We start from the raw sequence: 16,700 nt of genomic DNA, 5'->3' as shown, positions 1-16,700 counted from the left end.
TTGAATTTTTTTGTTTTAAAACTGGTGTGGATCAACTTTTTTTTTGGGGGGGGGTAACACTGGGCATGTGTCTGATGGCACTAATATTTACCAGGCAAATAATCGTTCTTTGATACACCATGGCACTAATGATTACCAGGCAAATAATCAATGATTAACAGGAAGCTCTCACCTCTTGTCAGTCCACTATGTTCTGTGTTTCATGAAATTCAGCATCGTAAAGAGCTACAGTTCATTTTGTGCCCCAGAATTTCTTTGGAATAAACCCTCCTAGATTTTTGGAAGTATTGGTGCTATAAGCATATTGTGGAGGCTGATATTGTGGAGGTTGTGCTTTAAAATCATTAATTTCTTAAGTTACAAATTACATTATCCATCAGGCCCACCAGTGCACATCTCTTCCTTGCAGGGTTTTTATATAGTTTATCCTGGTCTTTCCTTCTTGGCATATATGCGTCTAGCTGTCTTAATGAAGCCTTTCCCTCTGGTAGGTGTGTGCATGAGGTGGGCAGGTCAGCTCTGCAGCCACCTGAACCCGCTCGCAGCTTTAATGCACCTTGCTCCAACACAACCCATGGTTGGCAAACAGATGTCGGAGCAGATCCACAACCTGCTATTTCAAACCTAACCAAAAAAATGTTTTCCCAACCTTTTCATAAATTAAGCTTAACATAAGCAGTAGAGTATACTAGGGGTTGACCAATATGATTTTTTTCAGGGCCTATACTGATTATTGGTAATCAAGGAAACCGATAACCGATATTTGTAACTGATGTACATTTGCAGTAAAAATTAAAATCTTGGTGTCAAAATTTAGAATAACACAAACTGCAACACAAAACTTTGTTGTAATGCCTTTAAGCATATGTTTAATTAAAGGACAACTTTTAGTTATCTTAAAACAAAAAGTGCAGGGAGCTCCCCGCAGCAAGAAATAACGCTGTAGCCTATCAATTTTTTTGCTAGTCAGCTCAGCTGCCTAAATTATGGATCAACAAATGAACTTGTTGATGTTCGTTTTTGCCTTCAAGTTAGCGCTGCGAGACTTAACATTAGCTTACGTTATTATGACCATCAGCTACCTATCTAACTAAAATGTATTCTGCCCCCTGATGATGTCATTATTTTTTTTTGGGAAACCAATACGCCAATGCACATGGTTTGCAGTGCTTTAATTTAAGAGAAAATAACAAAAGCGAAACACATATTTGTATTATACTTTGGATTTGTCATACTGATCGGTTTGACCCAAAAAGACTGAAACATCACAAACAACGTTGTGTCCATCCCAAACAAATGGAAACCATCAGTAATTGCAAGCGACTGAGGGTGCTATTTTTAACTGTACAAAGCAACCACTGAATTAGGCCTAATGGTAACGATCTCGCATAGCACGCAAAGCTTGTCGGTCTGTAGCTCACCACTGAATTTAAACGTCTTCACTCCGCTTATACAACTGGTTTGATTTTATTTGATGTTATATTATTCTCAGCACTTTGAAGACCTAGTGTATATATATATATATGAAACAACATGTACAGAAATAAATCAAGACAAATCGCATCCCTTATTGATTCAATAAAGGATGCAGCGTTTTATTTTCCAATACAGGACGGTCCTGTATTATAAGGATGGGATTTTCTCGACAACCATTCATTTGGTTGACTTCACACTTGGTAGATTGACAACTTAATGCCAAACTGACAATTGCCAGATTGACAACTTACTACTGATCTTCTCTGCTCCACTCGCATTCACCATCACTTTTTTGCCGCTTCCTCTCTCAAACTCGCTAACCACACTCTTGCTATGCACACACATTACGCACTGCCCTACTACTTAAAGGAGTTACGCTACTCTTAATATCAGTGCCTTCATGTAGATGTCCTTGGAAGAATGAGGAGAGAGAGCATTCTGGGATTTGATGTACTAGTCAATGACTCATAACAATTTCACGATAACATAGGGTGTTATCGTGCTCTCACAGTGTGCGAGTGAAGATCATTAGTAGCCCACTGATATTAATGATCTTGTGAAATTTTAGTAGTGGCGCTCATAATGCTGCAGCTGCTGCAGAATGAATATAGGGGAAACACTGCTTTATGCTTGTTCTGTAGATTGCAAATTTAGGCTGAAACACAGAATTTATTGTAGAACTGAATTGTGTAATTGAAACAAAAGAATGGAAAGGTTGGGATAAATGATCTGAATGAAAACAGCTTAGGTAGTTTAGGGATATTAACCGTTGTAAAACTGGGGATCCCGTGGAACTCAACCCATGCATCACTGTGTTTGTATGTATGCTCGAAAGAGAGAAAAAAGCGGAGAGGGAGAGCTATTTCAACTAAGCTAATCATTGTCTCATTCCATTCCCCTTCATTTTTCTTCACCTTATCATCTCCCTCTATTATTGTCCGTCTCTCTCTCATTTTTTCTGTACCCCCCCCCCTTTCTCTTCCCTCGCTTCTCTGTCCACCCTCCATGTCCCTCCACCTCTCCCTCGGCCCAGATATCAACCTGAACTCTCCTAACAAGGGTCTTGGTGTGGATCGTTCAGACAGCCTGTCAGATGCGTCTGCTGAAGGAGCAGTGGGGAGCTCAGTCAGCTCTCTGCCACCCGGCCTGTCAGAGGCAGAGGCTGAGGAGCTACGCAGCGAGCTCCTGAAGGTACGGCCACAATCCAAGCAGGCTGGCCTTAGAGCCAGAGGAATTTAAAATGAGTGCAACAACACAATAATACTCTGTATACTCCTGGGATTCAAATGCTTCTTCAGTGATTTGGTAGTGTTGTGACCATCCAAGATCCAGTCAAGCCTACTGGCCTAAATATCCGAATTTAAATATTAGGGCTTTGCGAAATTACTATATATTGTGTGACGACAGAAAAATATCTATCGTTCCATATTATGCTCTATCTTTTATTTCGTTGTGTTGCAAATCACACTTTAAGGCAATATTTTTCGTCATTTGGAGTCTTTCTGTGTTTTGCATGGATTACATTAATAAAATATTCCTATTGGCTTTTTACTCATTAAGCTTTTATTGCACTTTCAGTAATGTAACTAGTGTAGTTGTCATCAACTCTCCATTGCTGTCTGTCTCTCCTCAGCTCCGCTGAGCTCTGTGTGGGCAGGGGCTGAGCCCCGCCCACGATGAAACAGGAGAGGAGATGAGGAACTAATGAACCATAAATAACAGCAAAACACAGTAGAGACAGTTTATTTATGTTATTCACCTAATTTATATACACTTGTTTCATTTCAGGTCAGTGTGAAGAGTTTCTACTGTGTTTTGCTGTCATTTACTCTCCTCTGCTCTCTGTGGTTCAACAAGGGCGGGGCTGCCCCTCCACAAACACGTGTGCACCTGCTTGGGAGGGCATTGACCAAAAACTATTTATTCATTGAATTTACAGAAAATTTACTATATCATGATACGTATCATTATCAGGATATGAGAATTTGGTCATATCGCGCAGCCCAAGTAAATACGTCCAAGACACATTGAGGAGAAATTGTGATGCGGTGGTTTTAAACCACCTCAGGAGGTGGCTTGAGATGCATTCTGAATGCAAATTGTCACCATCTCCCAACTCCTACCAGATAAAAAGGAGGCTGCATTCAGGAAGGTAAACTTTATGGGGGGAAATTGGATAGCTTTCTAGTTACCAAGAGAGGCTTTTTTTTTTTTTTTTAAATTTTTTTTTTTACCATGGGTGTAAATTCAGTGGGGATAAATTGCATCCACATTTGATCTGGATACAAGTTTCATTAAATTCCAAGTGTAAATGAGCCCTGAGATAAGATGGGGTTTACTGGTTGTTAAGCCAAATACTATGCTTCATTACCATGTGGACTTGATTTCAGAATCCTGGGATTAAGCTGAGTCATGACCTTTGCTGCATGTCTTCCCTCCTTCTCTGTACCTTACATATCCTGTCCATCTCCCCTGTCCTATCTAAAGCAAAATGGCCAAATAGATGATCTTAAAAGAAAATTAACCTAATAATCCTGAAAAAGTTATACTGTTAAGCAGCAAGTAGCTTTAAAAAGTACAAGAAATGATGAGCTTTATTTACCAGTTGAGTATTATAAGCAGCCAATAGTAAAGAGGGTCAGAGCCACAGTGCACCAACAGTAGACATGATGAAATGTTCCTATAGCTCTAGGAGATGTTAAGTGGATAGGGTGGTTTTTTTGGCCACCAGGTCACGTAATCAGGGTGCAGGGTTGAGGGTTGCTCCTCCTTTGGAATGGAACTCATCCTATCTCTTGTTCAATCTCTGGTTTTCAGGTAGAGGAGGAGATCAGCACCTTGCGCCAGGTGTTGTCAGCCAAAGAGAGACACGCAACAGAGTTGAAGAGGAAACTGGGCCTCAGCCCGCTTGATGAGCTCAAACAGAACTTCAGCAAGGGCTGGCAGGAAGTACAGACCTCCAACGCGTATGTATCAGTCAGACATTCCTCTACACGATGTCTGAGAGTCTGGAATTCTCTTACATCATGTAATCTATTCTTCAAATCCTTGAAGGGTCTTGATTATGAAAGAATTTTAAGTCTTAAGTCTTTGAGGACATTTCAGATTATTGGTGTAGATTACCTGTTGAATGATTAGTTCTACGAAGCAGAACTATATTCTCATGTTACTACAGACTTGTTGTCACTGTCAGGAGCAAAAATATTAAACTTTAACAACATTTATCTAAAGAAATTTATTGAAAATAGTAGATTCTGCACACTCAAAACTTTTGAAAACAAGGTGTTGGGTCAAAGCGCACTGAAAATGACAACTGAATAAGAAAATCTAACGTATTTATCTATTTTATTATTCTATTAACAAAAACAGACCTCAACCACATGAAGACCCAATGTAAAGGGAACATCCTCATGTTCCCTCACAATTGGTCTCCTTCCACCGCAACATCCAGTCCTTCACACCAACTCAACTTTCCAATGAGGTCTTGGCTACCCTGCCACCTCATAATGACTTCTCCTCACTCCTTGTCAATGAGGCTACAGACACACTCTGTTCTTTACTAGTTTCCTCTCTTAACCATCTCTTCTCTCTAGCATCCAAACCTGCTTGCAATACCCCCCCCCCCCCAGTCTATGACTCACTGAAGTAATTAGAGAGCAAAGGGCAGAACTCATGGAAGGTAGAAAATGACGTAAATCCGGAGAGCCCACTGACTTCAGTGAATATCAGAGTTGCCTAGCATCATCCTCCTCCAGTTTAAAAACTGCTAAGACCACTTCCTATCAGAACAAGATCTGTGGTGCCACGGATGCTCAGAAAATGTTCTCTGCTTTTAACTCACTCCTCAATCCGCCTCCTCCTACTTCTTCCACTCTGCTCAATGCAGACATGTTTGCCTTGTTTTTTACTAATTAGTTCTCTGCCATCAGTAACCAGTTCTCTGAGCCTGACCATCTCAGTCTGCAGCTTCCAGCTAACAGGGTCGCACTCTTCTCATTCTCCCCTCTGCCTGAGGAGGAAGTCTCCAAATATCTGCTGGACTCTCGATCCACTACCTGTCCACTGGACCCGATACCATTCAACCTTCTACAGACCATTTCCCCCACCAACTCCTAACTTAGAATGGGTGTGTTCCCCACCGTTTTTAAGCAAGTTCTGGTCACTCTGCTGCTCCAAAAACCCACACTCAATCCAGCCCAGGTTTAAAACTACATATCGGTTTCCCTCCTGCCCTTCATATCTAAGAAACTTGAGCGCACAGTCTAACCACGTCTCCGAATTCAGTTCGGGGAATAACCTGTATGACCCGAATCAGTCTGGCTTTAAGTGGGGGCACTCTACCAAGACTGTGCTTCTGTCGGTAATGGAATCACTGCGTTAAGCTAGAGCTGCTGGTCAGTCCTCAGCTCTATTACTGCTAGATCTGTTGGCTGCCTTTGACACGGTTAACCATCGAATCCTCCTCTCCACACTTTCTGAGCTTGGTATCTCAGGAACTGCCCTCTGTTGGTACATGTCCTACCTCTCAGGGAAATGTTTTAGAGTATCTTGGATGGGAGTCCCCTTCACTTCTCAATATACACCCACCTCACTTGGTGCAATCATCTGCTCCCATGGTTTCTCATACCATTGCTGTGTTGATGATACCCAGCTCTTCCTGTCATTCCCACCAGAAGACCACACAGTCTCGACTCGGATGCCATCATGCCTTGCCGATATAGTGGCATGGATGAAAGACTGCCACCTTCAACTTAACCTCTTTAAGACTGAGTGCCTTGTCATCCTAGCCAGTCCCTCTTTACAACAAGAGGTCAGTATCCAGCTCACATCAACCCAACTCATGCCCACAAAGTCTGCCTGAAACTTGGTCTGTCAATTTGCTCTATACGACATCAGGAAGATCAGACCCTACCTGTCTTGAGCATGCAGCACAACTCTTGGTACAGGCTCATGATATCATGCGTTGACTACTGCAACTCCTTACTGGCAGGCCTCCTCGCATGTACGTTCAAACCTCTGCAGATGATTCAGAACACAGCGGCATGTCAACCAGCCCAAAAGAGCATGTCATCCCACTGTTGATATCCCTCCACTGGCTCCCAGTTGCTGCCCACATCAAATTCAAAACCCTGACACTTTCTTACAAAACAGCAACTAAAACGGCTCCCACCTATCTGAACGCCCTCATTCAGGTCTATGCTCCCTCTCACTCCCTACAGTCTGCCAATGAAAGGCGCCTGGTTACTACCACCACAACAGGGCCCTAGGTAACTAGCTAGACTCTTCTGTAGTTCTGTGGTGGTGGAATGAGTTACCAAACTCTGTTTGATCAGCAGAGTCCCTCTCAATCTTAAGAAAAGACAAAAGACCCAGCTCTTTCGTGAACACCTGAACACTTGATGGACTGAAGAAGGAAAAAAAAATTACTTGTATGCGTTCTAATGCACTTTATGCATTGCCTCTGTGCACTGCCTGATGGCACCTAAGTTCTGTCGGACTCGAACTTAGATTTATGGCACTTACTTGTGTTGTTCTCTCCTGCCTAAAACCTGGCTTATGTTGTATCAGCTCTCAGATGTACATCGCTTTGGATAAAAGCATCTGCTAAATTAAATTATAAACTGTAAGGGAATATTGCAACTCCATTCTACTTGGCTCTGGAGAACAGGTTCTTTGCTGGTAACAATATTAACGTTGTAAAAGGAGCCATTCATTGGAAATTAGTAATTTGGTGATGACACAGGCTCTGCTGAAGTATCTGCGTCCTTCTCTGCAGTTTAGTTCATATCAGTGGATAGAAAATGTCTGTCGTAAAAGGTGTTTCTTTTGGCCTTCTGAGTGGTGTAGGAGGTACAAGGCATTAAAAAAAGTTTTTAAAGTCCTTGATTCGATGAAACTTGCAGACAAATTTCACTGTCAAAACTGAATGTGAAGAATGAGACAAAAAAATCAGAACAAAAAATCTTGACTTTATTATCAAGAGTTTGCAGCATGATTATAGTCTAAATGGCTTTCCACGGCACACGGTATTCGGACCTTTGTTCTACAGCGTAACCCTGCTGTGTCTGTGTTTTTAGCTATGTGAGAACCACAGAGAAACTGGGCGAGTGGAATGACAGAGTAACCAGTTCAGATATGTGAGTCCAGACACTGTTTGCTGCTCACACAGGGGTGGTGTGTAGTGTGCTGCTTATGGGTTGTTTGCTCTCTCACGCTCTGCTCCGACATGCTCACTTACTTGCACTCATTTTCTCTTTCACCCTCCCCCTCTCCCCCTTCCCATTTCTTTTCTTTTCTTTTCTTTTTTGTTTATGCTGACTGTCTTACCCTCTCTCTGTTTGCTCCTGACTCCTGTTCTCTTATCTCCTTCTCTTTCTGTCTGTCTGTCTGTCTGTCTGTCTGTCTGTCTGTCTGTCAACACCTGTCTGTATTCTAGTGGTTAGTGTTCTAACACACACCTTGCAATATGATGACCACTAGATCTGGTATTTGAAAGTGTTTCCATGCCAAAGGTCCCCATGTATTAGTATTATTTAGCATTATGTAAATACTACAAAGTGGACCCTAATATTATAAGATATATTTTTAGATTATATTGAGTTAAAGCAACTTTTTTTTTACCTTAAAATAACCACTTTAAAATCATTTTGATGCCTTGAATGCCTGTTCTTATTCTATGTATCTTGGGTTGAGGGGTACGATCTCCCATTTTTTTTCCCAAGGATGAAGAAGGCATGACTCACCCTAGTCTGTCTCTGATTGGCTTGCCCAGATATTCGTACCATAACCCTACCCAGATATTCTTACCATAACCCTACCCAGTCTCACTCCTCATGTGACCAACCAACCAACCCAACCCAACCCGCAAAGGCAACAAGTACAAACCAATTAGAGGCATAGTAGGGCCAATCATGACTTTGCCATCCAATGGGGAAAAAAATATCGCTTGTGGGAGATCGTACCCAGTCAACCCAAGTTACATAGTGGAAGAACAAGTCAGTGCATCCTCAAAATGATATTGAAGCTGTTTTTTAGGGTAAAAAAAAGTTGCATAATGTTGCTTTAAGTAATTCTCAACTTTGTCCTGTTTATGAGGATGACAGTGGATAGAGTGAAACCAGTCGGTACTGTACAAAACATTCTCACATTGTATCAACTCCCTTGAAAAATTGGTAAAAACGGACCCATTTACATTTTTCTGCGTAGGACTTGCAAGTACAACCTAGTAACCCCTTTGGGGTCCCTAGATCTTACAGTGATAACCACTTTTTGTTTTGGAAGCCTTAGATCAGTTTTTGTTGGCCACTGCTGTGAGAAGTGCATTACATAAACACTAGTACTCAACTTTTAGCACTATAGTGGGACTTGGTGTGGATATAACACCTAGCACTCCAGCCTGGGTTACATATCCGGCTCACCTGAATCTTGTCATTGTTCATTGTGGTCTGACTCCTCTTGAAGTCTGACAGCCTGATGTAGAAGCCAGATTTGAATTTTTTGGGGGCAGTAAGTTGGAGACTTTTTGGGCTTTCTGTAGAAATACTGTGCAAACATGCTGAAAGTTTAAAGACAGTATCAGTGTCTGTCTCACTGTTTCTCCTATAATTATATATCAGCCTGTCTTTCTGTTAACTCTCTCTGTTTATGACTCTGTATATGTTGGTCTTTGTCTCTTTATTTTTCTAGTCAACGCTCTTTATTCTCATCTTATTTCTATATTTAGCTCTCTCTTTAACTTTCCTTTTTTTGTTGTCCATCGCCTCAGTCTGTCAATTGTACTTCCTGTTCTAGGCAGTCATGTGAAGTTTGGTTGTTGTCCTCCATTCAAGTGATGACACACGTCCTCCTTTGCACTTCCCTTCTTTCGAGCCAGCACTCTTCCATATTTTTAAACTTTTCTGGCACTTCTTCCCTGCTTCAGCGAGCGGTCGCTTAACTGTAGTAGAAACGACTGTCTGATTGTAGAGCAAAGGTTTGCAACACAAAAAAACTGAATTCATATTGCATTCTTCAAAACCGCCATTAGAAAGTCATTAACAGAAAAATTAAATACTACAAAGTCAAGTCAAATAGGTTTTATTTGTCTCCAGAGGGGCAATTGTTGTGTAGCAGTGACAACATTTAAACACACAAACATGCTACAGATCACGTAAGGCAAATAAATATAAATAAATACATGTAGTGAGGAGAACAAAACCAATGAGAAGCAATGCAACAGTAAACAGTGTTAACAGTGTTTATCAAGGTTGAGTTGGTATTACCTCTTACTGTTGGGAGTTTAGCAGTGAAATTGCTGAGGGAGTAAAGGAGTTTTTATATCTATTGGTTTTGACTACTGGGTATTTGAGGCAGGAACCAAAAGGCAGTGTGAAACTCTAGGTGCAGGGGGTGGGTGTTGTCAGACAGGATGGATTCTGCTTTCCTTAACATCTGCTTGTTGTTCAAATCAGACAGACTTTTCTGTTGGGTACCTGTGATACTGCTGTAGACGTTGGTCACCTTTGTTAGTGCTTTTTTTCTGTTTAAGATTGAGAGAAACATACCAACCCATAAAAGAAAAAGTAATAACCGACTCAACAGAAGATCTGTAGAACAAAGTCATCAGGGACTTGTCGACACCGAACATAGCCAGCTTTCTCAGACAAAAAAGGTGCTGCGGGCTTTTCTTTTCTTTTTTTTTTTTAGCATAGCAAATTGGTATTACTATCAAAGTTCAGCTTGTTGTCAATTATAGTGCCCAAATACTTGTATGACTCAACAATTTCAACCTCCTGACCATTTATCTTAGTGTTGACCAAGTTGGAGGTATTACGTCTAAAGTCAATACACATGTCTTATAAATATGTCTTCTTTATATGTCTATAAATAACATAATTAAAGATCATAATATAGAAAAAAACGAGAATAAAGTAGAGAAGTAATGAGATCTAAGTCATAACGCATCATAGGTTTATAAAAAAAAAAAAACAGTCTATAAGAAGAAGATTTTAAGAGTACTAAAAAAAGATGGACTTGGGTTCTCCCAAAGTCTGGGGGCTCTAACAGTGTTGGCTTGATCACCTCTTGTCATATATTTGGACTTGGAGACAATAAAAAGGTTGTGTCCTGGCTGGATTCCGGGTCGTACGGTGTTAACAGGTCTGATTTATATTTTGGGGTCTGTCCATATCAGACCCTCTTTTTGGGGGGGGGGGTCTATAGATGCCCTATTTCTGAGCATTTTTCAAAGATGAGAGAGTGGCAGGACACAACTGATTCTGGGTTGTTCTTAAAGAAGTGTTGGTTTTGGGGTTTAAAAACCACTTAACAGATAAAGGGGAGCGATTTCAAAGTGTTCAACCTAAGTTGAGATACTGAAACGGTTTTAAGGTCTTTGCGATTTTTTTTAAACTTTTTTTTTTAATGCAGGAATTTTCTTATGAAGTGTTTTCCGTTTTGGTACCTTATTGACAACCCCCCCCCCCAATTCAGCTGTTCAATTCTAAAGTTTTGACAGCTCAAAACTGTTTCAGAGCAGACTTTGACATAATGATTTTGGTTAGTGGTGATAGGACAGTTCTTGCTTTGAGTTACTACTAAATTGATTCAGGGAAAACGGTGAATTAGGCCAGAAAACAAGTGACCTATTTCCACCATGCTGACTGCTGCTGCCGCTGGGTGCCATAAAACTAATGGAATTTTCCAGGTAGTTTGCTTTGAAGCTAACTGGATAGGCAGGCTCTGTTGGCTAGCTAGCTAGCTAGCTTAACTTAACAGTGATACACCTTGCAATGGTTTTATTTTCAACACACGCACAGGTGCACCTGTCTATACAAAGTACAAACACCCAAGCTTACACTTACTTAGTCAATAAAAGCAGGTACATGATTAGTCACACACAAACACACACACACATACACACACACACACACACACACGATGTGCACATTTCTCATGTTCTGTGTACATACATATACACAGGCAGGTGTACAAATTTGTTGTAACACATTTGTATGTCCAAGACATTTTTCAAACACACACTGTTCCTGGCTTCTGTCTAGCAACCAGACAAACAGCTCAGACTTGCTCCCATAGAGGCAAGTGGAAGGAGAGGAATGGAATGTGAGAGATAAAAAGAGGGAGGGCGGGAGAGCAAAAAGCGCTTTGACAGGAAAGGGTAGTGTTTTGCTTAGTCACATGACACGTGATGAGGGGAGAGGAAGGGTATTGTCCAGGGAGAGAGGTTTGAAATAGAGAGAGCCCCAAATTCGTAAACAAAGACATTACATACAGGCACACTATATAACAAAGAAGACTAAATATTTAAAATAGGCCCTTGGAAATAAACGAAAAATGTAGACGCAAAGGTGCTATGCCACACACACACACACACACACACACACACTCAGCATGTGACCAAGATAGTCGGGACAGAGAGATGCACACACATGTTATGCAGGCTAATAGACAGGTTGGAGAAATATGAAAAATTGATTAAAAAAAGAGAAAACTATACAAAGAAAGGCGCTGTGCCACAGTCAGGAGTAGTCAGAGTACAATATCAAACTGGTAGCACAGACAAAAAGGTCAAACTGAGCAGAGACCACTGTGCTCTGAACAGGTGCGCTGGGCACTTAAACTTGACAAAAATAACTAGAGTAGCCTCACTTTGATTGGGGGACAAAATTTTAATATCTTCAGTTAAATATTACATTTATTGAGGGAGGCATCAAGTATAGCAAACTTTTTGCTAGGTCTTCATCACTTTCAGGTACTAGCCCAGAGAGACAAAAACTGGATTGAAAAAAGCACACACATATGCACATAAATAGTCCATGGGCCAGACGATATTTCGGTACACTCAAGGTGGCAAAACTTACTTATAATTTTTGAAAGGATCCATGTCTGTAGATGATATTTTGGTATGATAACCATTCCTGAGTGGCAGCTGTATCACAGTTATCAGCTCATGAAGTTAACCACCCGCTAAATTAAATTGCATTTTAGACGCTGGTGCATATCCTGGTTTAGCCTCATGGTCAGGACATTTTTCAATGTTCTATAATATTGTCTTTGGTATCATTTTAAAGGGGACCTTCTTCGCTTTCATTCAAGCCCTGTTGTGGATATTTCTCACAAATATAGAGGTCACTTGAGCTCTTCAACCCGTCAATAACACACATCTTTCTGCAATTTTCGCCTAAACTATATACTTTCTTTTAGCCCTGTGGCATCTAGGAATATCAGGGACACAAAACACAAAAACTGGAGTACTCACAGGACTGTAAAGATTCAGGAAATGTATAATATACCCATACTATTTCATTGTGTGAGGTGATTGTGAGCCTTAAATGAGAACTAGACCAAAGCCAGTTAGGTCACAAACTGGTCTCTATACATTTGTTTAAATACACAATCAAAATACATGATAAAAAGGAATACCATAGTGAGGTAATGAACTATTTTAATATTTTAAACAACATTGACATTTACATATACTTAGTCAATGATACATGTAATCCCATATCATTAGTGGGTATATGTAATGGTAATGGGTAGGGTAATGGGTATATGTGAATATGGTTACATTATTGTTATCAAGCTCTGGGTAACCAAGTCCAGAATCAACATCCTGTGCATCAATAGACTACTACCACAGTAATACCATCAGAATCATCACACTGTCATTCATCAAACTGCTCGTTTCTCTCATCATCTGACTCCCCAAGTTCAAAGTCCAGTTCTGGACCATCCTGCTGTTTTTGGTTACTGCAGGTCTGTAACCTGCACATGTCTGTGCATGGAAGTCCATTTGACAGGCACATGCAGCTTGGCATTTTGCATGAATGCACACACTTGCATGTTAGCATTTCCAAGACCACATCTGGTGCAGGTGGGGAGCGCATCCAGTAAATGGCCAGCTTGCCTTCATCGTCTGTCCATCCATACTCAGTAGGGCTTGGCACCACAGGGTTAGCCTGCAGACAGCACTTCCATATTGCTGCCTGATAGTTGGCTCGTTGAACATGCATAAAGAGACAGTCTCTACATGGTGGCAGCTGGCTGGACTCAACCTCTCCCCTTTTGGTGCAGAAGAGCTGGTAACGCAGTTTGTTCACCTCAGCAGTGCTGCTATTAGCAACATACATCCGACAGGTGAACTGCTCAATTTTCTGGAACAGCTCATCACTCACATTCCATGTCTGTCCCAGTTGACTAAAAGTCTCTTGGCAGGAAGTGTGCTTTCTCACTATCTTCAGGGCATTCACCTTCCCTCGACCAGCGAATGCACTGACAGTGTCGCAGCCTGTGAAGGCATGTAAGCCAATTAGGCTGTCACAGATGCTGTCTCCAAGTGAACTTGCCAGTTTGGTGATGTCGACAAACCGTGTGCGGTTCTGAGTCCCACACTTCTGGTAGATGGGACAGGTGATGTCCTTCTGGAAGCCAAGACAAAGCACCATGACATCAGTGTCCTCAGCTGTGATGATAACTGACTTTGAGCCCGCATTTGCTGCATGCAATGCATGCAGGAGCAGACGGGTGTCAGCTTCTTCATGTGTGGAGTGCAGTTCTGCTGCTTCCTCACACCCATCTTCTGTCAACTTGTAGCAGGTTTCCTCACAGGTCATGTACAACACCTTGCCATGCAGCATAGCTCTGTATCGTGGGAGTTTCCACTCTTCAACCAGAAACTTGATGAGACTGGTCTTGTTGGAGGAACTGCACAGAAATTTTCTCCACTGCTGGACGTGGTGTCCCCCTGCAAGATTCTTGTACTGGAGTGTGATGTCTCCACCCCGGTTCAGTCGTTCAGCATCTTTGATCGAAGTCTGGTGATAGACATCAAAAGCAACATCAATCCTCCCACTCTGTGCTCCCTCATGGAGGACCTGGGTCAAGGCTGACTCTGCCACCTGTGCAAAGGTTTTGTTGTTGCCATTCATTTTTTGGACCAGGCTCATCCCATCAATGATGGAAGTAGATGGGATTGGGATGTCTTCTGCAGGAGATACATTCTTTTCAAGCTCTCTGGCAAGTGCAGCCTTGTTTGTTTTTCGTAAGGACCCATCAGCATTTGTCAGTGCCCATGGTAGTGGGCCCAATGGGTAGGCAAGGACATCCTTCAGATTCACCTTCCTGCTTTCAGCCACCAGGATCATGTGACTGAAAAGGTTTCTATCTGCCTTCAGAACCACATCCTGTGCTTTCTTTCCATGAGCTTGTTTTGTGCTGACATTGGAGAATGTTTTCAGACTTTGCTTGGTCATCTTGTCGTGGAATTTCACAGGTGGTGGGTCTGCATCTAACCTTGTTTGCTGGAATGCTTGGTAGGCCTCTTCTCCTATGGTCACATCAGGTGGAGCCATGTTGCCAGTGGAGAGGCTAACCAAATCAATCTCATCAGGGGACATAGGATTGAGCCAGTTATTCTCCATAAGGTCCATGAGAGACTGGACATCTGCTTCATCTCTCTTGATCCTTGGACTCTGTAGATCTGGATGAGACCATTTGCACCTGCCTTGACCTGTCAGGTCTCTCAGCTGTCTGAGGTACATGCTTCTATACTCAGCTGTGAGATAATATTTGGTCACAGCTCCTGGCTTCAAGCTGAATCCCGTTGTCCCTCCAGCTGTTTGGGTGTCTTTGTTCACCGTTTCTTCTATAGCTTGGTCAACAGGGATTTGGCCAAAGGGATTGGTGGAGCCCAGTTGGACTGACAAGCCTCCTTCCATGAATTCTGTGTACACATCTGGGTGTGTGATGGGCAGCTCAGACATCTGGGCGTAGTAGTAGGGGAGGTAGCGTGCATAATTCATCCTGTCATAAGCAAAGCACCATGGGATCATTGCTCGAATGCTAGCCAAGTGTAGCATCCAGTCTCCCTCTCTGGATGCTCGGATGAGCCCCAACAAGATTTCAACCATGTCCAAATAGGACATCCAGAAGTTCGAGAGGCTGCCGTTTCCACCTCTAAGGAACTCACGGTAGACTTCAAATAGATCCATGATGTGTGTACAAGAGCTGTTCTCGAGGACCTCCTTCAAAGCATGTTGTGAGACTTCTTTCCCAAGGCTGTCAATGGTCTTCAGTGTCTCATTCAGGTGAACCATGTCATTCCTGTGAGTTTCTTCCAACCAGGACAGGAAACCATTCAAGGTCAGTCGCATGAGAGCCTCATACAGGAGCTTGTGTAGTCGCACTGCCCTGTTGTACTTGCGGCCATCCATAACACCAGCAATTGAGCCTTCTGCAATCATGCCAGACTCAATGCAGAGGTCTTTGAGTCCAGCATCTTGGAAACGCTTTCCTATTATTGCCAGCAGTGTGCAGATGGTGTGGAATACCTCAAGCCTAACGATGATATCATGGAACTTGTCATGGTGTTTCCATGTGATCTCGACAGCCTTCGCATACAGGGCTTGGTCAAAGACACAGACAATCTTCCTCAGGCCTAAGCACTGCATGATGCTCAGTGACTGGTTAAGCACCTCGTTGACAGTAGACATTTGTGTCGCTGGAGCATTGATGGTAGGCAGATAGCCTATATTGTCGGGGATGACCGTCATCTCTCCTCGAGTCAGGATGTTGAAGCCTGTCCAGCTGCTGACTGACTGTTCTTCTTGTTGTGACATGCGTGCTAGGACCCAAAGAAGGTTTTTCTCTCTGGCAAGCTTAGTACTGGTTGCAGTATCGGCATCTGACTTTTTGCTTTGTGGTGGCCCTACCCGTTGTCCAGCATTGTAAGTTGGTAACATTGGTGGGGGTCCATCAATGCTTCTCTTCTTTGTTTTGGGAACAGTGGGCATGGGTTGGACAGGAAGTGGGTTGACTGGCTTTGCTTGCACAGCAATCCCATTGACTCTGTGAGATGTTCCCTCACCACTGACAGTTTCTTCAAGACGGTCGATATTGTCCCAGGCTAAAGTTGTGAATATGCCAGGATGGATGTTAGCTGGAAGGGCAATGCCACTCCCTGATGATGAGAGTTTCTGGAGACACAGGGCAGTGTTGATCTCTTCCATCTGTGAATAGGACACACTGTGACCAAGTCGGTTGAGGATGTTTATCAACTCTACATTTCCTGTCAACGATTTGACACTGAATGGCAGAACAATGTGCTTGGAAGGCTTGGTATTTCCACATGTCACTGCATATACTATGTCATGGCCAAATGACTGCAGAAGGCACTGCACTCTCTGGGATGCATGATCAGGATCATTTGAGCCTGTGAGTAGAGAGTA

General features: G+C 42.4%; 1 protein-coding gene across 2 annotated transcripts in view; it reads left to right on the top strand.

Moving 5' to 3' along the window:
- The window catches only part of tpd52l2b (tpd52 like 2b), a 52,669-nt gene that overhangs the window by 10,748 nt on the left and 25,221 nt on the right, over nt 1–16,700 (top strand). For both annotated transcript variants that reach the window (XM_056273198.1, XM_056273197.1), the window contains exons 2-3: nt 2,510–2,667; nt 4,294–4,442. In XM_056273198.1, coding sequence (XP_056129173.1) covers nt 2,510–2,667; nt 4,294–4,442 — 307 coding nt within the window. The remainder of the gene's footprint in view (nt 1–2,509; nt 2,668–4,293; nt 4,443–16,700) is intronic.

Source organism: Lampris incognitus, chromosome 2 (genome assembly GCF_029633865.1).
Source record: "Lampris incognitus isolate fLamInc1 chromosome 2, fLamInc1.hap2, whole genome shotgun sequence".
In the NCBI taxonomy this organism is placed as follows: domain Eukaryota; kingdom Metazoa; phylum Chordata; class Actinopteri; order Lampriformes; family Lampridae; genus Lampris; species Lampris incognitus.
Note: the sequence above shows the minus strand (reverse complement) of the source record. Positions and strands in the feature narration are given on the sequence as shown.